This window comes from Diadema antillarum, unplaced genomic scaffold, assembly GCF_040938485.1.
Source record: "Diadema antillarum isolate AM-2024a unplaced genomic scaffold, OU_Dant_1.0 seq00000442_RagTag, whole genome shotgun sequence".
NCBI classification, from domain to species: domain Eukaryota; kingdom Metazoa; phylum Echinodermata; class Echinoidea; order Diadematoida; family Diadematidae; genus Diadema; species Diadema antillarum.
The window spans coordinates 1624830-1652500 of NW_027271417.1; the positions used below are offsets into that span (position 1 = coordinate 1624830).

The following is a 27671-nucleotide window of genomic DNA, read 5'->3' on the forward strand; positions in this document are numbered from 1 at the left end:
TCCTTTTTTTTATGTATCTCTATCCTGAAGGGTGCTGGAGTTGAAAATCCATTTGTTTTGTCTGCCTGTCTGTGTTTCAATCCTTTCCAGATTTCGTTATGATTTAAGGCAAACTATTCTGTATATTTTTATGCCTCCTCCATGAAGTGTCACCAGAGGCATTGTATTTTCGGGTTGTCTGTCTGTCCATGCATAATCAATTTTGTTGACAGCATAATTTAACGATAATATGGGGGGGGGGGGGCATGCAGAAGCATACCAGTCGCCATAGCGACATTCTAGTTTTGGAACCTGGCCTAGATATGTTTCATGAGATATAGATGTGCCAATTATATTTTGGGCATTCTACCTCATAGCCTAAGATTTGTCTGCAAATAAGCAGGCCCATGTCTTTTGATCTAAATCTTACAATGAAGTCTTAGATTTTTTACCAACATCCTTTGACATTACCAAGTTCTCATGCAGTGTTAGAAGTGATGTATAGATTGTAGTTTGACAGACTGCTTGCTGTCATTTTGTTACAGTACTTCCCTCTCCCAGCCTTATGCACATCGGCCCCGCTTCCTGATCACAGGCAAGACCGGAATGGGGCAGAGTTCTCATTTGGCTCCAGCTCTGCTGCATCACATGGAGAGGTTGCCTGTCCACTGCCTTGATCTTCCAGCTCTGTATGCATGCAGTGCCAAGACCCCAGAAGAATCTTGTGCTCAGGTGTGTCATATTGCACTCCTCTTTCTTTTCCTCGATCTCTCCCATTTTATACCCGGAATGGAACAGCATAGGTTGACAGGAGTTGAAAGAGGGAGATCACACTTGTGTACTTTAAATGCATGGACTCTGATCCTACAAAGCAAAACTTAGATCGTGCATATAACTGATACTGATGCAGAAATCTTCTGTATTCCTTTAGCATTTCTCTGAAAAGACAAAGGGGCGTCATCCAGTTGCATATGATCAGTTTGTATGAAAATTGGGGTCACTGCATCTGGTGCACTGCAAGATGATGTTGTCATCATGACATCAAGAGCAGCTAGTCGTTGGCTTTCAGTGATAATTAGTGTGTGAATGTAACTCATAGTTTGGAGAATATTTACCTGACATTGAATATGAGATTTATAAAGTATAAAAGTTTTGGATGTGCTTCCACTTGTCCGTGCTTCTGTACAAAATTTTACATTGAGATACGAAGACTCTTTAAAAAAAGGCTGAGTTTGCGAATGACAGCAGGGCATGACGTTATTTTCATATAAAACTTCATCTATAGTCAAACTTTTCTAAATACAGTGTACTTGACAGGTATTTTTACCAGTGTGATAGAATATACAAAGGAACACCGAGCCCCTGTGGAGGCCCTCAAAGCTGCCCCTAAGTTTGCAAATGTTCTCAGGTAATACTCTGCAAAAACGTGTGGAAGGTGAACTTGTATTACTCAGGTGAGCACGAGACCCCCTGTGTCTTTTGTTTTTGGTTTTCTCACACACTTTATATAACACTTTTAAAATATATGATCCCGTATCCTACCAGGTATTCCGTGAAGCGCGTCGCACAAGTCCAAGTATCATTTATATCCCTCATGTCAATCAGTGGTGGGAGGCCTGCACTGCCACGCTACAAGCAACATTCCTCACCTTGCTGCAAGATCTACCTCCTTCAGCCCCCATTCTCATCCTTGCTACCTCAAATCGTCCCTTTCAAGATACTACACCAGAAGTGAGTGTGGGAAAAATGTGATTAAAATGGCATTAAACATGAATAATAAATGTACAGCATGGACTATCATTCAGGTTTAAGATAAAACAATATTTGCATGAAAAAGAATTTTGGAACTCTTAAACTCACTTTCACTTCTAGAAATACTACACAATTCAAACCTCTGCTTTAACTACTTGGTTGCATGCCACGTTCCTTGTGCTCAAATATGTCTCTTGAAAGTTCTGAGTACTCGGTACATAATATGACATCGTGGCAAGGCTGTGCAAATATCCCTTGCCTGAGCCCTGGCTGAGCTGTGTGATACTGAGCGAACGATGGACAAACATGCACTGTGCGTGTGGCAGGCATGTGTGAGAGATCGAGAATACATTGTACCATTGTGGTGCACTGAGTTCAGTGCGCACAGGGCATGCATGCTTCTATATCCCACAATAATGTGTATTGTACACAGACGATTTGGGGGATCGGATGCACACTGTACCCCTGTGCGTACAGGACAGGTATGAGTCCAATGCACACTCGAGCTCTGTAGTGTACTAGTGATGTGATGGTGTGATCCTCGCTTGCCAAGAGCTGCACGTACATGTATGTCTATTTGAATCTTACAATACTGCATACCAATTATTTGATGTGCAATGTGTAATCAGAGATGGATGGTGGTGTTTACTGTTGATGTCTTCTTACATTTTTTCTTGGATTTTAATTATAGACATGGATGATCATGGAGGAATAACCATGGCATCCAAGTTGAAATCTACTGGTAAAGTTTTAGTTTACATGCATAGTTGTAGACTACATTGTACAGTGTACGTTTGCAATAGTTCGCTCTATCTGTACAATAAAAATCTGCCACATTGTTACACTGAACACGTTTTTCCTGAAAAAAACAACAACATTGTTCCAATATCAATATTAGCATTAAATAATGAGAAAAAATTCAGAACTGGCTAATTATGTTTTTTTACCTAAAATACATTTTTTTTTTTCCAGGCTGGATAGCTCTGCATGAATAATATCATGTATTGAATAATTGTGCATGTAAAGAACAGTGGTTTACCCACAACAGCGAATTCCTTTCCATCTACATTTATGCTCTGTCTGGTTCACTCTGCTTCAAGGTGAAGTCACTCTTTGCAACAGGCCACGGGGAGGTTATGAATATGCAATATCCTCGAATGGAAGAAAGACGCACATTCTTCCGGGACCTCATCCTCTCTCAGGCTGCCCAGGCACCACCCAGGAGGAAACAGGCTTGTAAGTGGATCCCCTTGCTTTCATGGTGTGCTTGTGGAGTATGTGTGATTTAAACCAAAAACATATCAGAGACAGCGCCTTGCAGTTGTCACTGGTGTGGATTTATGTGTGTGTTTACGTACTGTCCCTGTCGTGCGTGCACTGATGATGGGATATGCTACGGGATAGCACAATAGGGGGAGGTATAGCCAACTGACAGCACTGGTACACAATGGCATGATAGCTTTTTTGCTAGTTATTATTCTTCTTTTTTTCTGTTGAAGCGTCGTCAGAGGCATTATGTTTTTGTGTTGTCCATTCGTCCGTCCTTCCATCAGTGATCAATTCTTTGTAACTTAAAAACCGTTTGAGATATCCTTATAAAACGTGGCATAGATGTCTGTATGAGTGGACAAAATTGTGCCAATCAAGTTTTGGGTAGACATGCTCAAAGTCAAAAGGTCAAGGTCAAATTCTTAAAATTTCACTATTTCCCCCATATCTCTGCCATGCCTGAAGGTATTTTATTTAAAATTAGTGCATACATGGTTTACCAGATAAAGATTCTCTTGGAAAAGTTTTGGCCTTAAGGTAGGGGGTCAAGTGAAAGACCTAAAGTTTCACTTTTTTCTTCAAACATTATCTCAGGAATTGCTCAGGGTATCTTCATGAAATATGCATATACTGCCTAACAATGATTATCTTTGGAATTTTGGGATCAAGGGTTAGAGGTCAGCTTAGAATGCTAAAATTCTGATATTCATTGCTGAAATTACATTTTTTTTTTCCCCCATACCATGGAGATTACCCGGTGCATAAACTTAAACCAGGCATATACATGCATTACTGCACAATGATTCTTTAGGGAAAGATGTTAGCCATGGGGGTATTGTTTGCCATGGGGACAAAAGGCAAGGGTCAAAGGTCAAGTGAATATTATAAATATTGTGAATACTGTATGAATGTGCTCTCGTAAACAATTTAGCCATCCATCCATCCAAATGAAACCTAGTTCAAGGAAAGTAAACACTCAGCATGGTTTGACAAACATGTCTTTTCATGTTTTTTTTTCCCGCAAATTATGTGAAACTGTCATCTCACGTCAAGATGTACTCAAGATCTTTTGTGAGAACCATGTGAGGCGGAGGCATACCAGTAGTCGTAGAGACATTTCTAGATTCTTCATTGGCCACTAGCCATGGAGCAGTATAGCCTCAAAATGTTTTGGCTGCTGTGAAACTGAAATAGATGTGGGTTTTTTTTTTTTTGAATTCTCAGTTCCATTGTTTTTCTGTTTTTATAGCATTTTTATCTCCTTTGGCACAGCTTTCTTGCCTGAAAAGGATGTACGCTTTTTGGAAAAGTGAGTGCTTGTTAAACACACATGGCTGGGTTGAAAAAAAAAAAATCTTGGTTTTAATTGTAAAGTCGTGGTTGTAAATGAACCTTTTGAGTTTACATGGATTTATGAATATCATTTGTTGATATCCTATCTTCCCTTACCCTCTAATGTCGCTTGCCAACCTTGGATCATGACACATCCACCAGTTCACCAAATTTATCTGGCTTAAGCAAGCAAACACTTTTGCACACATGCTCACACATACACACATATGCCACACACATCTATGTAACTTGACACAGTTACAAACTTGAATGTTGTGGTTTTTCCCATTTTTGAAAGTGAGTGTTTTAATATGCAGAGTATGTAGATCGGGCAAGAACCAGTACAGCATTGTCATATGTACTATTCTGCTTTGATGAGAGTGGTATTTTGATCTTTATTTGCTTAATGCTGCATTTACACCATGTTCCCCGTAGTCACAGCAGCCCCAATTGCCCAAAGCATAATGCGCTGTGGGTAGATGAGACATTCTCCTGTTCTCCCCTCTTCATATTCTGACATCTGATCAGTCAAGACTATCAGTGCTTTCCATTGTGTCCTGCTTCAGACCGCCTCCAAGTTTTGTTATGGCATATTACATGCCCTTATATTTTGGTGCGTTCACCCCATAGAAAGTTTCTCATTAGCACTGGGACTGCCGTGGCAAATTTTTTGACAGTTTAAAAATCTGACATGGCATCCATGGCAATCATGGCCTGTCCCATCCCACCCTGTCCCATCCCACCAAGTTGTCTCATGTCCATCTTGTTTTGTCCACAGTGGCCCGAAATGTGGCCGCCGGGAACATGGTGTGTGTAAACGCAGCATAAGACTGCCCACATGCTGTAACTTGTCATGAAGCATGCACAGAAGTCACTGTGTCACTGTTAACTATTTTTCCTGGTTTTTTTTCTTGTTATTTATTGTAGCGACAGGGGAGCTGGAGGTGTTACCAGTGGCAGCCCCAGCAGAGCCTCGTGTCCTGTCACAGGCTGAGACCCAGAAACTTATGGATGAGGAAGAAAGGAAACTCAGGGAGCTCCGCATCTTTCTGCGAGATGTCCTGACGCGCCTTGCTTCCGAGAGGAAGTTCAGGGTCTTCACTAGTCCTGTTGACCCTGAAGAGGTGAATTTTGCCTACTGTGGCCTTGCAAGAACACGTTTTCATCCTGTTAAAACGGTGCTCCCACTCAAGCGGTGGCTGGTATTGGCCCGTGCAAACCACTCAACATGAAGCCCAGGCATGTGGGCATTACAGTAAACCATGCACAGTTCTTAAACCCACTGATAACCACAGCAACGAGTACACACATGCTACAACATACAGACACAAAATGGCGATAAAAAAAGACAACAGTCTCACAAGTCTCACAATTCTGCAAATCCATCATGGAAACAAATCTTCATATATTTGATCCACAAAATAACATATCAAACCATGATGCCTATGACCCTTTCTATGCAGAGAAAGAGGCAGCACTGCTAACTCTAATGTGTTAACAGCTTGGACATTACATGATGACACTGATTGCATGTATACGATCTTAAGCTGTCAGCCACACAAAACACATACTGACACACACAAGTGTACTATGCACACACAGGGAGAGTATGGGCTGCACGTAGGGAAGGTGACTCCATATCACACTGAAAGGGTTGTAAGTGCAGGAGTAGAAGCTGATAGTGCTCGATATAACCGCCTGCACTACCCCCTACTGCGTTAACAGCAAATGTTTAGACTGTTCAGTCGGCAAAATCTATTAGGAATTTGTTAGAAAATTATCTTTCTGGTAAGGGAATGAAATCTTTGCGATTGTTTCTAAGGATTTACTTATTATTTTTAGACACTTATGACTGGTAATGGAAGTGTTTCAGCTAGAATTTGTCCTGATATAACGGTTTATGGTTCCTGTTGAGCATAGGAAATAACACATGAAAATTTTGTTACACCAAGTTTTGTTGCACTTAAGCGGAGTTCCCGCTATATAGGTTCCTGATTAATGGGTGAGCACTATACTCATAATTGTCACAAACAGGAACATTCTTACTGCCATAAGATAGTACTGAATGAAAGGCTCCCCAAACAGTTCATTTCCATAAATTGTCCCTTAGGGGACATCTAAAAATCATGAAATTTCAGGGGAGGAATTTTGTTTTTTTATTTTTTGCAAACTGACATCAAATATTACTTTCAAATAATGCATAAACATTTTTTTGGGATAACATTAATGATTGTTAAATATAAAACTAAAATTAGTATTTTGATGTTCAAATTTGAGTCATGAGGTTTTTTAATACATGCTAATTGAGATGCCAGGTCTTGGCACTTCATTAACGATATGTTTGTGTTGCTATCGAGAATTCTTTACTTGAGACCAATTTCTAGTCAGTGTTTATTGCTTTTCCGATTCTAAGAGGTCTTGACCTAGCAGCTCCGCTGGTTTACATTCTGTTTGAATCTGAAGAAATACAAAAGAAAAAAGAAAAAAATGTGAGTGTAGAATTGCAGCCCATGTCTCGCTGGATATATGTGCTGATGGGTGAGTTAGTTTTTGCCTGCCATATTCACCAGTTTTAAATCATGTTCTTACAATATTATCTAGTACATCATCACAATGAGAAGTCAAATGCCTCACCAAGTTATGAAAAAAAAAATACTGATTATTCTTCCATCTATATGTCAGTCTGCATATATCTGATTCAAGAAAGTTACTGTAAAACACAATATTTTCGCGGCATGAAATTTCCGCCAGTTGCCTCTAAAATTCATTGTGTATAGCGTAGACAAGAACTTTCAAGTGCATTTTAATTTTGCAAAATTTGCAAAATTAAACTGCACGCGAACATTCCTCGTTTCACAGTATGAAAAATGCAGACGTGTAATCCTTTGAATAACTATGATACTGCTTATCTCACCAGGTGCCAGATTATGCTGAAGTGATCAAGAACCCAATGGACTTATTCACTATGAACAACAAGATCAACCTCCACCAGTACACAAGTGCTAGGCAGTTCCTGAGTGACATTGACCTCATCACCAGCAATGCCTTGGAGTATAACCCAGACAGAGAGCCTAGTGGTCAGTCCCATCTCCTCATTTCAAATTTCCCCAATACCTCATTGTTTTTTATGCCTCTGCCTTAAGGGTGCCGGAAGCATTATGTTTTCGGGTTGTCTGTCCGTCCGTCCGTACGTCTGACCGACCCTATTTGTTTACGCGATAACTTGAGTAATATTGAGTGGAATTTTACCAAACTTGGTCCAAGTATAAAGTATGATGAGGCAATTACTTGATTAGATTGTGGGGGAAATTGGCTAGAGGTCAAAGTCAAATCATGAAATCATATCCCTTTACGCAATAACTCAAGACTGAATTAAGCAAATTTCACCAAACTTTGTCCAAGGATCATAATCATTTAGATGAAAAAAAGAAAGAAAACAAAAACAAAAACAAAAAACAAAAAGAAAGCAAAAAACAAAAAGCCGAAAAGGAGGAAGAATTCAGTCCAGTCTTTCATGAGTTAATAATTGCACATCTTTCTTTAATTGTCTATTTTCCCATTGGATTCCCCATGGTTTATGATTTGCTTGTCTGTTGTAGAAGGAAGCCTTTTGTTTTAGGGGGGTGTCTTCAAGGAAGAGAAATTCAAGGAAATATTGAAAATGAAATTCTGTTTTCGGAATTCATGCAGAACGTGGTGATAATACTTAAATCTACATTGCAACATAGAGCTAAACTAAGTTTGTACTGAAACTTGCAACATTTTTAATTGATTTGGTCACGCTATCAATGCCTCCTAGTCATGCATTTGTATCTATTGTAGGTAACAGTTGGTTCAACATTCAATTTACTTTAAGCTGTATTAATTGAATATATATGAATGAATATAGCCTTGAAGCGCCCCAGAAAGTTTCAAAGATTTATGTGTGCATTCATCAGTGGATGTTAAAGGGATTGCGCAGTTTTGGTTGAGACCTAACTTCTCTTTTCTAGCAATTCTTGTGAGATAATGAAAAACTTCTTATGAAAATAAATGAAAGCCCATGTAATTCTAAGAGGAATTCATCGTTTATTTGATGAAAAATTAGTTTTAAAATGGCTGAGATATCCAAAACAGAGCAATTATAATAAAAGATTGGACCCATCTTTTATTATGATCGCTTTGTTTTACTTTGTTTTTGATGTCTCAGCCATTCCAAAACCATTTTTCATCGAACACTTTGAATTTATCTTTTTCATGGTATGCTCTGTACTATTTCATAAAGTGTTTTTTTTTGTATCTTACAAAAAGTTAAAAGCCCAATCCTCATCTCCACCAATACTACACAATTCCTTTAATGCAATGGTCTCCTATCCCACTTAAATATCTGCGTTCTCTTATCAATTTTCACAGAAAGTTTGAAATGCAAACTTAAGTGGATATTTAATTGATTTCAGATCGAATGATAAGGAATCGAGCTTGTGAACTGAAGGACATGGCATATGCCATCATTGATGCCGAGATGGACTCTGACTTTGAGAAAGATTGCGAGGAGATTGAGGACTCCAGGTCACGTCGCTGCACCACTCCAACTAAAACAGCACCGTCATTCTACAAGACCGTTCACCAACATACTGTGGCCCTAGCGCAGCAACAGGCCAGAGAGTTAGCCAACCAAAATCTGAAACCTCACCAGCTGGCTGTTGACTCTCGACAGAGAGGGGAGCTCAGTGACACTGAGAGCACAAAGAAACCCAAGAAGAAACCCTCAAAGAGACGAAGTGCCTGGTCTCGAGGATTCCTGTCCAAAAAGAAAAAAAAGAAGCCACAAGCTGTTGCTGATGATAATGAAGATGAAGACAGTGGTGAAGAAGAGGAAGAAGAGAAAGAAAATGGAGAGACTGACAAGACAACTGTAGAAGATGAAGAGGAAGAGATGCACAACAGACCACTGACCAATGGAGACATATTTCATGAGACCAGCAACGATTCCACAAATGCTCCTAGTACGCTCTCCCAGATCACTGATGATGCACCACATCCCTCTAGCATGATTACTACACGGCTGACACGCCTTGCAACAGGAGTATCCAGTGAGCATACCACCAATTATACCACTGAACAGCGCAGTGATGCAGAGAGTGTGAAGAGTGGGCCACGCACACGTCACAGCTCCCATCGTTCAGACTGTGGTGGGCAACGGTCACCTCATCGCCTTGTTGACCACTGTGAGATCCAGAATGGCTTCAGCAGTGCAGAATCTTCAGAGGTTGAGCCACCAACCTTGGAGAAGGTTGAACCATTCTCACAAATCCAGAATGAAGGGTCAAGGTTGGCAGGAGGTGATGAAAAAGCAAAAAATAGTACTGCATCAGGCACAGAGCCAACACCTACCTCAGCAGATTCCATCAAAGACAAAGATATGAATGGAATGGGTAAGCATATTTCCATAACCATTTCTATTATTAACCCTATTATTATTTTTTTTTTCATTATTATCATAATTATTGTTATTATTTTTTGCAGTTCTGCCGCAGGCTTCATGTATGGAGAACTTGCACGAATGTATATAATATGTGTGACTTTAGCAGGAGTCATGTGCATGAGAGAGATACTACACACAGGTGAATTTCATGTATATCATGTCAGTCAAAATAGTAAAATATAAAGTGAAAACATTCAGGACAGACATTTTAACATCATGAAATTCTATGAAGGGGTGGGATTCAGATAATTTTGGCCTCATAAGTATCTAGAAATCTGTGGTAGACCAGGTGAATACTTCACATTGACAGTGGAAAGTGCTGTACAGCTGCTATAACTTATGGGTGGGGTTTGCAATATATGCCTTTTATTTAATTCTTTGCCTTGTATTTTGCATGGTTTTGATTTCATTGACAATATGGTGCGTGTGGTAGTATGATTTTGTGCAGACAGGTAAAATGAATAAAATTACAGTTGTACGTATTACTCTCTTGCTATTAAATTGCATAACGTGTAAATATTTCCACGCTGCAAAATGTTCCACATTTACAGTGTGTGAGTGATGTGAGACAAGCCATTTTTTGTGGATGCTGGTTTATCCTTGTTTATATGCCAGTTTATCTTCTTTTTTCTGTCTTCTCTGCTGAAATCAAGTTTGAAAGGTTGTGTACATTATTTGAATCGGCAAGGCAGACTCCCATAGATATAAAGGATCAAAATAAATTTGGCACACATACTGGCCTTGATATGTAAATGTGCAAGACACATTGATTGTAAGCGGCAGGGAGTGTGTTGCCATCGTAATTTTGTTTTATAGTAAACTGTCAAAATCCTTGCATTGAACAGCTTCCCTATTTTACAAATTCAGGTGAACTTTGGCACGTGGATTTTGAAGTATTGATGTACAATGTATTTCTTGAAAAGTGGCAGAAAATAATGCTATACAGTTTAGTTAGAGCAAATTATGACAAAAATAAAGTCAGGTAAAACTTAGCAGAGAACACTGCTATATTGTAAGCTACATTCAAGTGAAATTTGATACACATGGTGGTCTTGAGATGCTGACTTACTAGGCTTTTTTTTTTGGGGGGGGGGGGGTGTTGGAAAAATCTTCGGAACTTTTGTTTGTGTGTGTTTATGTCTATGTTTCAAACTATGCTTTCGATGAAAAATGAAATTTGTGTGTAGCTACATGACAGTTGCCTGTCATGTCAGTAGTTGAATGGCAGACTTGACAGTTGCAGCTGAGTTGAATGGTCATTTCATCTTTCACCTCATGAAATGTTCTGTCTATTGCAATCATAAACATTATTTGTGTACTAATCTCTGACTATAAAGCTTAGTAGCTTAAAGAATATCTAAGAAACAAAGCATGTTATCATTACTGTCTCCATGTAGCATCCCTGAGACGGTCAAGTAGACAGTTGGCCAAAAGCCTGCAAACCAAACCTGTGACGGTGGTGACCGGTCAAACTGTGGAAGAAGTGACACCACCAATGATTGTCGACAGAGGAAAGCTTGAGGTAGGATGTTTTGTCAGCGAAGAGTTCTCGTATGAATGACTCTTACCAGTACAAACTATTTATCAAACTTTTATGCTTTGATGATTTTGAGTTACACCATGATGCTCTCTCCACACTTATATTTCTACCCAGCATAAATCATGTTGCTGAAATTAAAAAAAAAAATAAAAAATGCTGTTGAAGTCAATATTTATGTTCCGAAAAGTATGGAAAGATAGTAGAATGATTGATGCCAAATGGAAAGAATTGTACTTTGTTTGCTGGCCATCCTCTCACATGTCTGTTTCACATAGGTTGAAGGAGAAGTGACTTCAAGTTTGATAATACAATTACTCAAGGGAAGTAACAGATGCCAACTGTTATCTTTGCCAATATTTTGTCTATTCTTACCAAAATGAAATACAGGTTTTAGAGAAAATAATGTTTTCCCTATTAGTTGTATTACTTACATATCTGTATGTCCATTGCAGGAAATGCAGAAATCCTGTTTTTAACAAAAATATGCCTTTTCAGCTTCAGAATATTGCATTTGGCATCCCTTATGTAGTAATCACACTGCATGGATTAACAGAGCCATGCACACATAATTCCATGTGTTCTATATTGTACCTTTGCACCTCATGCTGGTGCTCTAGTCAGTGTCTTACTGCACATGTAGGGCAATCATAAATCTGGACACTTTGATATTTGATGTAGCATGTTAAATGTATGTGAGATTTGCAAGCAAATTTTACGTAAAACATGTATTCAGGCAATATGGTAGAACTATTAGCATTTTTTATTACATACCGGTAAGCTTCATGAGGATTCTACTTCTGTGCACAGGCAATCTTTGTCACAAGATTGGCACCCTGATCTTCAACTTTATGCATATCTTAGCTGTCGTACCCCTCACTCATGCGGTCATGTCCTCATATTTGTATATCTTGCAGCGTCTGCTGGAGGATGTTACCATAGCAACAGCAAGCTTTACTATAGAGAAGCTTGAGCGCCTGTACAGCGTTTTAAGTCAATGTGTGTATGTCCACCGCCTGGCCTATGACAAGACAGAGCTGATTCAGGTGAGGATAGGATCATTAAACATTGTATGAGTATGGCATATTCTGTGCAAGCCATGGCTTAGTAACAAATGCTGGACATGATACAAATGCTAGACGTAGTGAATTCATTTTGAATTGGAGGGCGTCATTTCTTCTCGTGGAAAAAATCTTCTGCCTCATCTGTTTAACTGTTTCAGAGGCGATAGTTATGCAGATGTTTATTTCCTTGTCAATTTTTTTTTTTGCTAACAACATTAGTTCTGTAACCACACCTTTGGGCAAGTCTGTATTCATGAGAAATAAGTTCAGAAAATATGTGAAGTAGGCCAATGAATTGCATTTATCTTTTGAAATATTAACAGGCTCTCTGTTATGCTCTGCCCATTTCTGTAAAATTAACAGAAGTAATTTAGCATCGTGGTAAACACTGAGGAAATAACACTGTATATCTTAACATGTACTATTTAAATTACTATGTAAAATGACCCTGAATGATTTGCAACAAATCCACATGGGCAGACCATTGATACTGTTGACTATATACCCTCTAAATGTCAGATGGAGAGGAATGTGTTAAAAAACAGCAAAAAGCCAAATTTGATTCCCCTTACAGTAGTTCAGGTCACCAAGGTCCCTGCCAGAGATGTTCAGGCAGTCTGCTTGCTTTGAAAACAGGCCTGTCATGTGACACAAAATAAAATGTTCATTAACCCTATCTGAACTGGGGTTTGGGGGGGGGGGGGGGATTGGGTAAAGGTTCAGATTGACCCCCCTCAACATTTCATGTGATGATTCCACAATGCGCAAAAACTTTGCTGTGCCATTTCATCACTTTTTCCTTTGAAATCTCCTGTATATTATGAGACCAAATACCCGACATCCAGATACGCCGTTCTGAAGTTACGTAATGTTTAGTACATATGTAGCAGCCCGAAAACAGCTCATATTTGTGGTATTGCGTGCAAATTCAATGCAAATTGTGTTTTGTTTTGTTTTTTTGTTAAATTGATATAAATTAGATTATTTCAAGTTTTAATCATTTGAATTAATTAATTCTGATGTAGATAAGCTTGAAAAAGTATCTGTGACAAATTTCGGCAAAAAACAAAGTACAAAAGGTTAAAAATGCAACAAAATACATAAGAAGATGAAGCAAACAAAAAACAAAAGCAATGATTTTTTATTGTGCTATTTTTTTTTTTTTTTTTTTTGGCAAGAAAATTGTTCGATGTGTCTTGAGAAATTCTGACACAAAAATTAGTCGCTCTGCAATGTCTTGTTGGTAGCGCCAATTCATCATCTTCTTATGGAATAGCAAGTGATTTGACGCAATCAGTCTACTTTGATTGTGACAGTGGTTTTATTATGGCAATTATTAAATGCTCTTACAGGAGATGGAGGGAGAAGTAGCCAAGATCACTGTACATTCTCTGGTCTGAAAGCAAGTGGAAGTTGGAACAGTTCTCTTCTATGACCTGAATTCAGCATCCCTGTGTGGTACTTTGCTTCTTTTCTTGGATTCTGTGTTTGAGTCATGCATCAAGACCTCTTCATCAACACAGCTGGCATACATATGTAACTGGTAGCATAGTATGGATTTCACAATGTCAATATGTATTTCAATTATTTATTTCTTTGCAAATTCAGCAAGGATTTCGTAACAAATATCTTCAATATAATGTGGCTACATGAATTATTGTAGATACATTGCCATATATTTCACAACATGGGACTTAGTGATCAAGAACCACATTATGGGAATAAGAAAGAATTATTATTTCTTTTCTAGAGAAAAGTAAGATATTACCTACCTTGGAGGTTTTATACAATGATTTTGCAAAAATAAAGAAGACTGCCAAGTATGATGTGTAGACAATGGTAGATTGATTTAGTAGTGATTCTGTGATAGGAATTTACCAGTTTGTAGAACCATTGACAGTATTTCCCATGAAGAACTTATTTACTTGCTTTATGTGGAAGCAAGTTTTCTGTGAAGGTATTGCATTCTTTCATATTCATGAGTTTTTGTTTTGTTGAATATGCTGTGCTGTCGATGAATTGTGTGTGTATTTTTTTTTTCCTAGCTTTTTTTTTTCTACCAAGAATTTAATATCTGCTGAGTCACGGTTGTATTGTATGTCACTGATATATTCATGAGCAGGAACAGTTGCCATGAAAGCCATGACCCAAGTTTTAAGGTCAGTAGCAACATTTGATTGTGAATTGAACATAAAAAGTGCAACATGATCAGTATGTGTGTGTGTTTCTTCTATTTTTTGTTTTTGTTTTTAAGCAAGTGCAGTACAAATATATAGATGCATTTGATAGCGGTGTGGACTGATTCAGTAGTATCTCTGTTCTGAAAATGATTCCACTAAATGAATTGGATGTATGCAACTACATGATTGCTGTTTGTTTGGGGTTTTTTGGGGGTTTTTTTTTGTTTTGTTTTTTTTTTTGGTGGTTAAAATATTCTTCACATATGACAAATACTGCAGATTAGAACCAATAAACATCATATTTAGTGCTCATTTCTGAAATGTGAATGCTGCAAGATGCATAGAAGAAATGAGCAGTATGATGGGTATGCAGTGATACATTGTGTATGATATAGCTCAAGCCACTGTGGTAGATGAGATGTCACTCAAGGGAATGATCTGAATGTCTGTCAGCCCATGTGTCAGTCTGTCAAATGTATAGCATATCAGATATTGGTTTCATGGCTGTTTACTCACTCAGCGCTTAGTGAAAAGGAAGTGAATTGATTTGCTACAGGGTAGTATATTTCTTCATGACTTTGTATTTATAACACAGCATGCCAGCTGACACAACATTTTGATGTGTGACAGAAGAATCTTTTTTTTTTTTATTGAGGATACATGCACAGGCTAATGTGGTGATTTAAAATATCAAACTACTGTGCAACTGTGGGAATATATAGATATGCTTATTTGTAGTGGATGTGATTTTTTGTTTGTTTGTTTTGTGTAGTCTGATTGTTCTTTTTCATGAGGTAGTGTAGAGTAAGGACACTTGGAGGGTGCATTCAAGAATACCAAGGATTTCTTAATATACACTGTACTTCATACCACATCACTATTGGCGGACATGATAGTACCAATGGCATTTCTGATTAGTACAGGCTATATGGATCAAGCCTCATTTCTACTTGTGCTAGATTTTGAAAGAGATACACTTTGTGATACTTGTATGTATACTTAGTACATGATACGTATAATCTAATACACACAATAAGTGCTCAGATGCTGATCGGGAGATATGAAAGTCAGACTCTTTGAAACATCTACCTCACAAGCTGCATTCAAAATTCCAGGCTCTTTACTACATTTGCTTCTCAGTTAGTTTGTAGTTACATGGTCCCTGTACCAGAGTGAAACTGATTGATTACTTACTTGTTCATAAATATGTTCAGTTGTGAAAAAGGGGAACATTAATGTCATGGTGATTAGATAGCAAGGTATTTTGTAGTGTGCACCAGCCATGTCTGCCAACAGCCTTGTCTGTGGACTTCCTGATTTTCCTGAGTTTGTCAGCAGTTTTACATACCTGTATTTGCTGCACTCCTTTCTCTATGTGTGTGTGTCTGTGAGTGTAGGGTACATGTGACAAGGCCTTCAGGGGGGCATGTTATGAAGCATTTTGTCAGACAAAGTTGTTGGACAAATTTGCTCTCAGCCAATCACATGCAAGGATTTCAGTAGCTTGTAACAGTTTGTCAGAAAAATATCCGACCAAAATGCTTCATGAAATGCCCCCCAGATGTGGACCATCCCAGGAACATGTACACGCTGACTATGAAAACACACACATTTGCAGTGGTTTGTCTATGTGCGGAATTCATAGGTACATGTACATGTAATAGGCTGTTGATGCAATGAACATTCATTTGTGATGGATGTGTATTTGGAGGGATGTAGCATTGCCTGCAGTTTGAAAGCACAGCTGTTGGTAAAAATGCTCAAGATGATCTTTGGTCTCTTGTGTAATGTAGTCCATGGGTCACATGTTCAATGGGAATAAACTTGCACATGAACAGGCCTATGCTTCAAGGCTCTCACAAGTGTTTGTTTGTGTGTAGGACTGGATTGTAATGAATTTGAATACATATACTTGAATTTTTAGAGGATTAGGGGCTGAAAAAAGGCCTAGAAGATGAATCACATTTATTGGCTTAACCCATATCCGCCGGTCGTGTAATGCAGTTTAAAGGCTGTTGCTGCTGGAGGCTGTTTCATGTACATTCACTAAACTATATAAGATGTAAATCATCGTCATGTCATAAATTATGTGACGTCGTATGATTTTAGTATTTTCGTATGATTTACACATTTATGAATAATCACATGGCTTATTCAAAAGAAACCACTAATGAATATCCGTAGCCTTCATACAGAAAAACAACTTTATCAAGTTTGAAATCTTCACAATGTAAGCTTTCCGATATAATGCTTACAAATATGAAGAAATATCAAATAATAACTCAAAGGTCTGTGCTCTGCGGATCAGTGTGGTCTATAAACTCATAGACTCTATAGGTGGAACTACAGTAAAGTAGGTCTATATCGTCGCTGGGGTGACAAGACCTCGTATCTACAAAATGTCAAATGTTCAGGAGAGCCAAAAAACATGGCAGCCAGAGCGCTATATCAAATGGGAGAGCCTTCCCTTTGACATGCCATTGTGGCTTCATTTTGGGGGTAAGATGGCTAGGATTTGGACAGGACATCCCTCAACTGATTATCTGACCATTAATCCAAAAAAGTCATTTTCACCAAAATTGCAGATACAAGGTATTGTCGCCCCAGCGACGATATGTACGTGCACCGCAGTGTTCGATCTCACATAGATGTAGACCTATTCTGTCAGCAGCCTGCTGTAAACCTCGGAAGTGAATACAAATCCAAATGAAAATATTGGTAACAGGAAGTGGTGCAAAGGATTGTGGGATATCAGATTAGAGTTCACAGGCTATAATAAGCTACTGTATGTAAATGACGTCATCATCCAAGCCATTTCTGCTACAGCGTTTGCGCGAACTATGGGATATTCTGTAGATTGGCGGATATGGGTTAATATTGCACTTTCACAGCTTACTAACCTACAAGAATATTCTTTCCTGTAGTCTTATCAGACATTTTCTTTCCATTTCAGCACCTCATACCAATCTGAATGGTATCATAATTCTTTTTCCATTGTCCAGTATGTATCTATGCTTGAGATGATGCTTGCTGATAAGTGATGCACAAAGCTACCTCTGTTTATTTGTTAGTTTGCTTGTCTGTCATCTTTTTCACAAGAGATTTATATTTATTTCATTTTATTTTATTATTATTATTTCAATAAACAGTGCTTAGCAAGGAGTTATGGAAGCTTCCAGAAAATCATTTAAATCGCTTGCATGACAATGCTTTACCTCTCAACCATTGGTGCTGCAGGCAGGCATGTTGATCTGTAGCCATGGTTTGTCAAATAACATGTCTGCCATTTCAATACTTTCTTTATACACGAGTCTCCGAAGCAACAAATTTATGTTGAGTAGTGTAGAAATCACCATGGAGATATTGCCCCTGGTCAAATGAGAGATTAGTGGTGTTCTGACCAGTGGGCAGTGGGCAGTGTGTGGGATGCGGCTCATTCTGCCAGAGTTGTGATACTGTACAGTGTATTGTAAGGCCCATTATTGACTTGGGTTGTACAATGATGCACACATTTTTGTTCTTGCAATAGAAAATAGTTTGTTTACATGATACTTTATACATTTGCATAGTGTTTCTTGTATGTAACTTAATGCATTGAGGTATGGCAACTTCCACAGACACAGACACACACACATATATACACATGAATATGCACACCTACATGTTTGTACGCACGTACGTATGTACGTACATACATACATATAAATAAACACACATCTATACATACAGGGGAATCCCGTCATAGTGTGAATGCAACAGGAATCCTCTTTTAACAAGGTAAAAGTGTCGGGTCCCAACTAACCTTAATGTGTTAACCTTTTGGAATTTGAAGCTTCTTTTATTGTGAGATAGAAATTTTGGAAATAAGCAAAAACAAAGAACAATTTGTGCAGGTAAACAAGGAAAATGTCTGGTCCTGAATGAAACAGCATGCAAAATCATACGCCATGTCTAAACTAACTAGTGTACTTGAATAATTGTTCATAATACTTTAATGTAATCTTTATCACTGCACATGTTGCTGTTTGTGATTTCTCTTTTTAAAGTGGGTTAGCCATGCTGTTGAAGCATGGAAGCCATCATAACCGATGTGGCGGGCAGTGAAGTTTTTTTTTATTTTTCCTTCAGCAAACATCACTGAACCACATCTCGAGTGCCTTTTCAACATCCTCTACAGCTGTATTGCAGAGATGTTTACGAGATTGTTCTTTGCTGGGTTTGTTCTTAAAGCTGAAACATAGTACTCGAAGGGGCTAAAAATTAGCCAATTCAAATGTGTTTGCAATATTTCAGAAAGCTCTACCTAAAAACTTCTCTGGCTGACGCGATTTGCCAGGCTGTTTTGGGCTTGTTTTTTTTTTATATTTAGGTACAGTATTTTCAGTATGAAATCAAAAAGTTGGTATACCGACTACTATTAGGGAATCACCCTCCCCGTACAGCATTTTTTTTTTTTTTTTTTGAGGGGGGGGGGGGGTTAGAATATTGTGATCGATGGTGTCCTTGTTATCATAATCTGCACGTGATTCTCTCTAGCGCAGAAGATAGATGAATATTGCTGTGGCCTGATTTGTTGATATACAATCGAATATTAAAAATTATGTAGCAGCCATGATCGAGTAAGCTCTAAAATTGTGGAATTCTGGTGGACCCTTTTGTCTGATATTTCACATTTTCTTCGTTACACAACTTGTGTTATTACGGAGTTATTTCACTCATTTTTTATGCGTGTGTGTACATTTGGGAGCAATAATCGACAGTTCTTCAGGCGAACAAGCTATGTTTTGGCTTTAAGAATTGTTGACAAGATGCTGGACACACACATATATATATATATATATATATATATATATATATATATTTGTTGAGATTCCATGTAATGGCTCCACAAATAAATGAAGAAACAAACTGGTAATTCATTTTGGCCAATAAGGAATGAGTTTATTCGACTCAAATTTGCAGCGTTCTGAAAAAGGCGTAAGACGCCGAAAATTCGAGTCAAACTCATTCTTTATTGGCCAAAAATGCATTACCAGTTTGATTCTTCATTATATATATATATGTTTATATTTCTGGTGCCATTTCCGGGTTTCATCAGCTGACAAGCAACAAAAAAAAAAAACGACCTTACCTGCACTTTTTTTATACTACTTTTGGGTTTCATCACCTGACAAGCAAAAAAGAAAAAAAGGGCTTCAGCAGCAGTTTTCTGGTACAACTTTCACAGTTGATGGCTTGAAAACAAAACCAGCAAAAGCTAATAACCACATTTTTCTGGTGCCACTTCCAGGGTTAAAAAAAGGGGGGGGGGCAAATGGTTAGACCCTATGTCTTCCAATGTATTATGTTACCTTGTTTAACAAGCTGCAAAATTAAAGTGGTCAAATTAATCTTGTTGAAGAGGCCTGTCAGAACGTACAATAACTATCAAGAGTGTTTGGATCATACTATACAACACCGGTATATGAGAGAGAGATAGACAAACTAACAGACTGAGAATTTGAAGTTTCTTTTATTTACAAAATTTATCTCACAATAAAAGAAACTTTGATTTCGTATAGGTTTATGTAAAGGTTAGTTGGGGCGTGATAATTTACCTTTTGAATCAAAAGTGAATTGTATCCAACCTGGCTGTAACAGAACTCGATCCCTTGTATTACATTGCATGCAGAAGTCGTGTGATTGCTAATTGTCATCTGGAAAGCTGAAATGAGAGGCAGCATCTCAAACTAGCGTGGGTTGCCTTGCCATGCTTTTTGCAAGGGGTGGGGGAATGGTAGAACTCTTGAAAACTGTACATCAAATTTAATCATCAAATACAAATCGGTAAAAAATGATAAAGGTAAAATTCATGGCATTTTTTAGTTCTGGTGTTTTATGCAAATGAATGACAAATTGCCCTTCATTGACCTAAGTAAGCATTGAGGGTTTTGGGTAAAGCTATGATGAGAATCCTAGGCATACATACTTGGATAGGACCTGAGTCCCACAATATCATTACTAGACAGACATCATATCCACTTGACTACTAATGGTTTTTATCCTTCATAGCAATGGGTACTGGATATTTTATGCAAATCAATGATTCTTGGGACCTGTTTCATAAAAAGATAAAATCCAACCTAAGTCAGAAAATCAAACATGAGTTGGGCATCAGCCAATCACAATTGAGTATTTAGTGACTTAATGTTTGATTTTTTAACTTATTAAGCTTATGTTTGATCTCAACTTCCATGCAACAGAGCCCTGGACTGTTTATTCTTTGAGAAGTTCCACAATTCCCACGCTATCCAAACAAAAACAATCTTTGTGATGGTTTACCTGAAAACTACTGTAACTAGGGCATACTCTGCTGAAAACCAGTTTTGCTGAGTTTACACCATGTTGCCAGTGGCCACGGTGGACAAAACGGGATGGGTTTGGGATAATGGGGGGACGGAATGGGCAAAAGTGACAGGCTGTGATTGCAATGGACGCCGTGTCAGATTTTTAAACCATCAAAAAGATTTGCCACGGTAGTCCCAGTGCTGATGAGAAACTTATTGGACCGTAGTAAAATGGGGGTGAATACAACAAACGTGACAGCATGTAAAATGCCGTAACAAAACTTGGAGGTGGTCTGTAAGTTGGATGTGATGTGAAATATGTGTAGTTTAGCCTGACCAGATATCGTGAGAATGGTGTCTAAACGCTGTCTGTTCACTGGAGCATGGACAGGAATGAATAAGACTAGAATACAGATTGGGAGGGAAAAAGGAGAATATCCCACCTACCCACAAAGAGCTACATTCTGGGCAACGGGACTGACATGGCTTCCGGGAACATTGTATTAACGTAGCATTCGTACTGTAACTGAAGGGTTTCTTTTTCTCTCTATGCATCACATTTTCATGGAGTACGTGGAATGCAGTTGGAGGGCACATGAAAACAAATATAATGCTGCAATTTATGCAATTTGAAACAACAGAATTGTCATATTTGCTGCGATGAAATATGCAAACTGATTTGACATATATAATTCAGTGCATTTTATGATGTGTGGGGTTCCTTGGATATGGTAATACTGGTGTATCTAGAACCCCCTTCCCCTGGAGCACCTTCATTCCCAGTGTACTGTAGCCATGCCAAGAATGTTAAGTGTGGTTTGTAAAAACATTCCTTAATTGTGCTTTGCATGATAAAGATCTTTAAGCGTTCATAGAATGTGTTTTTATGCGAAGAATGTTTCGTACATGTGACTTAAGTGAGTCTAGCTGGTCACAGAGATGTCTCTGTGACATCTCGATGACATCTGGAACCTAGGCAGGTTTTCGGTTAGTTGCGAGAAAATCAAACATGCTAAATTTTTTCAGACCTTTTTGTTCCCAGCTGGTCTCGGAGTCAGAGATGTCTCCACAACGTCTCCTTAGTTGCAGCCATGTAACAGAGAGTACTTCGAGACTTATTTTGTCTGCAACGTATGTACGACCTTGCGGAGACCAATGGTGACCTACTGGCAATGATACAGAGTCACCAAAAAAAATATCTGCGTAGTTGAGAAAATGTGACAATATCCCTGTGACAATATCCCTGTGACTTTTGGGCGAATGTGAGTTGTCACCTTGTTAAGAGATGTCTCTGGAGTTGCTCACTTTCTCTATGAGAGCACAACCCATTTTTTTTTTTCTTATTGTCATACACAGCACAGTAACGTCTCCTCCAGTGAGATAGGCCCTTTATATTTATGTGCTGTTTTGTCCTCTTATAATTTTTGTACTGTGGTTTAACTTGTAAAATTTTCTGTTTGATGGCATCCAAGACATACATGTATGTACTTAAGTCTTGGCAGTTCGGGGTGTTCGTAGGGTTATCCAGAAAGGAAGTTTGTAAAATGTTGTATTACAACTTGTGTTTCAGACCATAGAAAAGGTACCAAAGTTAATGAATACTAGAAAGCATCATTGTATGATTTGCATTATTTGTTTTATCAAGTAGGAGCTTGGATCATTTGATAATGATGGAAACACAATGTGATATTTGACTGATTGAGGCAATCAAAGGTACTTTACAGTTGACTCTCATTATAATGAAGTCTTCAGGACCAGCAGTTTTCCTTCCTTAGATTGAAATTTCATTACATCTAAACAAATGAAATGTTTAGTGAAAACAGGGAGGTATAAGAGAAGAAGAAACAAGAATCTCTCCTTTGTACCCATGCTCCGTGCCGCTGAGAAGTTATGCGCTCTATCACTGGTGGGCAAAAAATTGAAAAAGCATGTAGGAAAAGATATGAAAAAGAGTGTGGACAAAGATGAATTTCATTGATGATGATTTTGAAAGGCAAGTGAATCATGACACTATTTTGGGTGCACTTAATATTCCCAATCTCAGGCACTATGCTACCAACACATGCATGCTGTCACCATTCCACTTGTCTTTCCCCAGACTCTCGGCTCTTCAGGATTAGATTATAGACTGCACACACTGCATGTATTGCACATGCTACATTTACGGTACACCCTATACTCGCATTATAACGAGTTCTTTGAAACGTTGTGTGGCACAGGGAATGAATTGAGCATACTGAAATGTAAAACATTTGCCCATGCAGAGATGCTCAGCAAATGTTTGTTTTGCTATATAATTTTTATGGGTAATCCACATTTTGTTATACTAAAGCACATTTCTTCTTGTGTTTTTCTTTATCAGTGGCACTCAGAAATAATTTCGTCATCGCAAGAATTTCGCTGTAACTTGTTCATTGTAAAGGGGTTTTTGCCCCTTAGACTTAAATGGTTAATAACATTGGAACCTGAATTTTTAGAAGAAGAATAATAAGAATTTTTTACAAGTGTGTTTGTTGTAACAGCTGAGCACTCTGTATGCCTGTAGTATACAGGCTTGTAGATTATGGTCCATGTTGTGGTCTGCTTGTTTGACTATGTGTGTACATGTATATGTGTGCCCCGGGACACAGTGTGTTATGTTGGTAGTGAATGTGTTTTTCAATTCTTGATCATCGATCATCAGTGTCATCCATACTGGTACTGCATGTAAATGAGAATTTGCATAAGCAACAATTCCAAATTGACAGATCCACCCAAAATATTCATGTTTCTCATTATGTAGTTTTATGTGGTTTACTTCTGACCTAAGCTGTGGTTTACAGTGTGTGTTTGTGGGGGGGGGGGGGGTTGTTGGATGATAGATTAGCTGGGTTTAGGGGGAAATTAATTTAGGATAATTAGAAAAAAGTTGCAGTGCTTGAGTTTTGCAATGATCAACAGCAATAGATTTTCTCTGGGTTTATCTAGTATGCTACTGCGTTGTAACTGCATTGGTTTTGTGTTACATGTATTTCGAAAGTTTTTTCTTTCTCTCTCTCTCTCTTCTCCTTTTCTCCAAAGGCATCAGAGTACATGATGAATAGACTGTGTTTGGAGAGTGACTAGCACTGGAATTTTGTGAACACAGTTTTGTTACTGTATATGCTGAATATTATGCGAGGTATTTATTTTCACGAATTTGGCGAGTTGGGTGCTATTAGTGAATTTAAAGACAGGCAAAAATATTTACTCTGATCCTGATATGAATGATATGAATATGGATTCCTCCATTCAGTACTGTACTCCATAATTGTGAATTTAATCATTCGCTACATCGTCGGGAAGTCCCAATTCACGATTAGACCCCTAAATATATGGCGTATGCAGTATGTGTATGAAGTATGTTGGGAAATATGTGAATTTAATCTGTGATATTTTGTGGAAACAAGACGTGAAACACTTTGTCCTGTAAAATTGAAATGAAGACCAATTGCATTTTCCTTTATATGCATCATTACCTTTATTTTATTTCTGTTAGTTTCTCTTGATCTTGTTTGCATTTTATTTTGAATTCTGTACAAAAGTATAGTATGTGTGATACAAACTTTTTGACAAGTGAATAAAATGTTTTGCCTTACAAATGTGATGTAGTGTATGTGCATATTTTGTGTGGGTCAGTTGACTGTTATACATCATTGAAATACAGTATTGAGAGAGAGTGTGTGTGGTTTGATTCATAGTCTCTCACTTGTGACAGAAACGCATTTTGGAATGGGAAAGGGTGTTGATTATAACATGGAAACACACACTCAATGTTAGACAGGAATTGGAGCCCTTTTGAATGTCATATTCTGCTTGGCAAACCATGTTTATTGAGTAGCACATTTGTACTACAGGTGCAGCACAAAATTGAAGAATACAAAGTATCTTCAGTCAGTCAAATTAACTCTGCGATAGTTTGCAATAAAAATAGGAAAACATTAACATCACAGGGGGAAAAAAAAGTTCTGAAAAAAACAACATACAAACCAATGAAAATGAAAAGTCGTATGCACTGACATGTAATATTTTTGGTGGGTGGAAAACACAATACATGGTGGTTCATATGAAAGTGAATACATTTTGCTGTAAGACAATTAGTCAATAAACATGTAAAAGTATATACATGTCCTTTTTCCTGACATGATAAGTAGGACATAGCCTGCACATCCCCACACAAAAACCTTCCACTCTCCATATACTTCATAAAAGGCCAATGGCTTAGAACTCCAAGTCAATCAGATCACAGGAATACTCATTTTTGGCCAGGGCAAAACTCATATGTCTCATATACAGGGCAATCTCATTTAAACAAGCTGCTTTGGACAATTAAAATTTCCTTGTGATATCAGATACATGTATCTTGTTTTATCAGGGATAAAAACAAGGGTAAAAAGGGAGTGGGTTCTGCAAAATGACCTCATTATATCAGGTACTTAGTATCTTGCTATATCCATCCTTGGTATATGAGGTTCCAGTGTACCCACAATCAAAACTAAAAAGTTCTTATCATCTTTATTACAATACATGTACTGACATAATTAATATTGCCAAAGAAGATTTGGGACTGTTTTGTTAGCAGAAGCCATTGATTATGAAATCACAGACAGTATCTCCCTTTAACAAGAACTAGTAATGTCGCTATGGCGACTGGTATGCCTTGGCTATGTCACATTATTCTCCCAGTAGGTCTAGAGTAGGCCCCCTACAAACATCTTCATAATGTGAGATGACAGTTTCAAATAAATTGCAAGAAACAAATTTATTTTGGATGTCAAAATTGTTTCAGGGAGTAATTATTTGGGAATTTGAGCAAGTTCCAAGATTGAACTTGCTGTGCAATGTTAAGGTCCAATTTTGTTGACATTTCACCTCATAACTACATGACCATTTTCATCACAGGAGCCATTAGCTGATACGCCATGCTACATCTCCAAAAGCTTGAGCAATTTCACAGATATGAGGCAATTAGAAAACTGAATTTATAGTTCTCACCTTTGACACTCACCCTTGAACTTACGCCCCCAAACAAAATGACGCATGGCAATTGCATGTACAAAGTTTCATGAGGACACCTCCAATAGCCATTTCAGAAATATGAAGTAAATCGTGAAATTTTTGCAATTTCACTTGACTTTTGACCCCATAGTCCACATCTATCCCTTCAGAATCATTGTGAGGTTATATGCATGGATACCGGGTATATCATTTTTTTTAATGCCTCCACCATAGTGCATGGTTCTCCCAATATGTCTATACGTATATTGACACTGTGAGATGACAGTTTCAGATACTAGTATTTGGCAAAAAAAAATATGACAGGTTTGTCACAAATGTGTTGAGTCCTTATACTTTCTTTGAACTAGGTTTCATTTGAATGAATGGCTAAATTGTAATAATTAGAGAGAAGGTATTCAAGGATTCAAGCCCTTTTATTTGACCTTGATCCTTGCCCTTTGGCCCCATGTCCATGATTTTCAAATACTGTATACGCCATATATTTTGCGAGTCTAAATTTTCGCGAATCGGGACTTCCCGACAATTTTGCGAGTGGTAAAATTCGCGATTGTGGAGACCTGTACTGAACGGAGAAATGTTTACGCTTACGTCACATTCATATCGGCATTAGAGTCAATATTTTCGTGTGTTTTTAATTTTGCGAATAAAAACCTCGCAAAACAGTAGTCACTAACTGTTAACATCCATTTTCATGACAATATTCAGTTATTTTAAATAGTCATTTTCAAAATGTGGGAAAAATTGTGACATTTGAACATTTTCCCCAGATCTTTGACCCCACAGCAAAAATCTTATGCATTGAGTAGTCTCCAAGATATGGAGAAAAAGTGTAATTTCAGCATTAAATAGAAGAATTCTGGCATTTTAACCTGACCTGCAGATAAATAATTGCATAGACATGGGGGAATTACTGAATTTTGAGAATTTGACCTTGACTTTTGACCTTGAACATGTGCACCCAACTGTTGATTAGCACAACTTAATCCACATACATTTCCAAAGTTTCATTAGGATACCTCTAACTGTTGTTAAGTAACACTGTCCACAAAACTGATAGGACGGACAACCCGAAAAACATAATGTCTCAGATGGCACACTTCAGGGCAGAGGCTAGAAAAGTCACAGATACAAGAAAGGCTGATGAAGAAAAGCTAATTATTTGTAATGTGTATGATCACTTCATTGGTGGTGTGAAAAAGTGTGGTAGGAATATTTTCTTCCAAAAAGTGAATGTTATACAATGGTCACTCCATGTGTTTTTATCTTGTTTGCTGCAGTTGCACATTATTTTGTTACCACTGAAGTTGTTTAAGACCACATTTTGAATGCTTTGTTAGTATACTGGTATATGTAATTTCTAGATCTACATTTACTTGACTTCTCAATTCTACATATAACCAATATCTGGAGGGTATTAAACTGCACAACAAACATACACACAGATACTGACTTAGTCACAAACACAGGCAGATAACATACACACATCACGCATACATTCTCGTAAAGATGGTTCAACTGAGACTATCATAGTTTGTTCAAGGATACAGGGCATATTCCTTTATTTGTTTCTGATTTTTTTTTCTTTATTCTGATAAATTGACTAAGTGTAATTGAAAACCATCAAAAATTATATTCAAATTCAGTTTAGTAAGTAAAATTTTAGGTTTCATGTGGTGTATTAGGTGCATACACAACAATTGAGGTTGCGTGTAAAACTTTTCAATATCCCCC

General features: G+C 37.9%; 1 protein-coding gene across 1 annotated transcript in view; it reads left to right on the top strand.

The window, feature by feature from the left end:
- The window catches only part of LOC139732671 (ATPase family AAA domain-containing protein 2-like), a 49029-nt gene extending 34246 nt beyond the window's left edge, over window positions 1–14783 (top strand). The window contains exons 15-23 of the mRNA XM_071643521.1: window positions 525–711; window positions 1525–1710; window positions 2832–2967; window positions 5260–5456; window positions 7250–7409; window positions 8769–9746; window positions 11194–11318; window positions 12251–12379; window positions 13750–14783. Of these exons, the coding sequence (XP_071499622.1) occupies window positions 525–711; window positions 1525–1710; window positions 2832–2967; window positions 5260–5456; window positions 7250–7409; window positions 8769–9746; window positions 11194–11318; window positions 12251–12379; window positions 13750–13797 (2146 nt within the window). The 3' untranslated portion in view covers window positions 13798–14783. The remainder of the gene's footprint in view (window positions 1–524; window positions 712–1524; window positions 1711–2831; window positions 2968–5259; window positions 5457–7249; window positions 7410–8768; window positions 9747–11193; window positions 11319–12250; window positions 12380–13749) is intronic.
- The last annotated feature ends 12888 nt before the right edge of the window (window positions 14784–27671 follow it).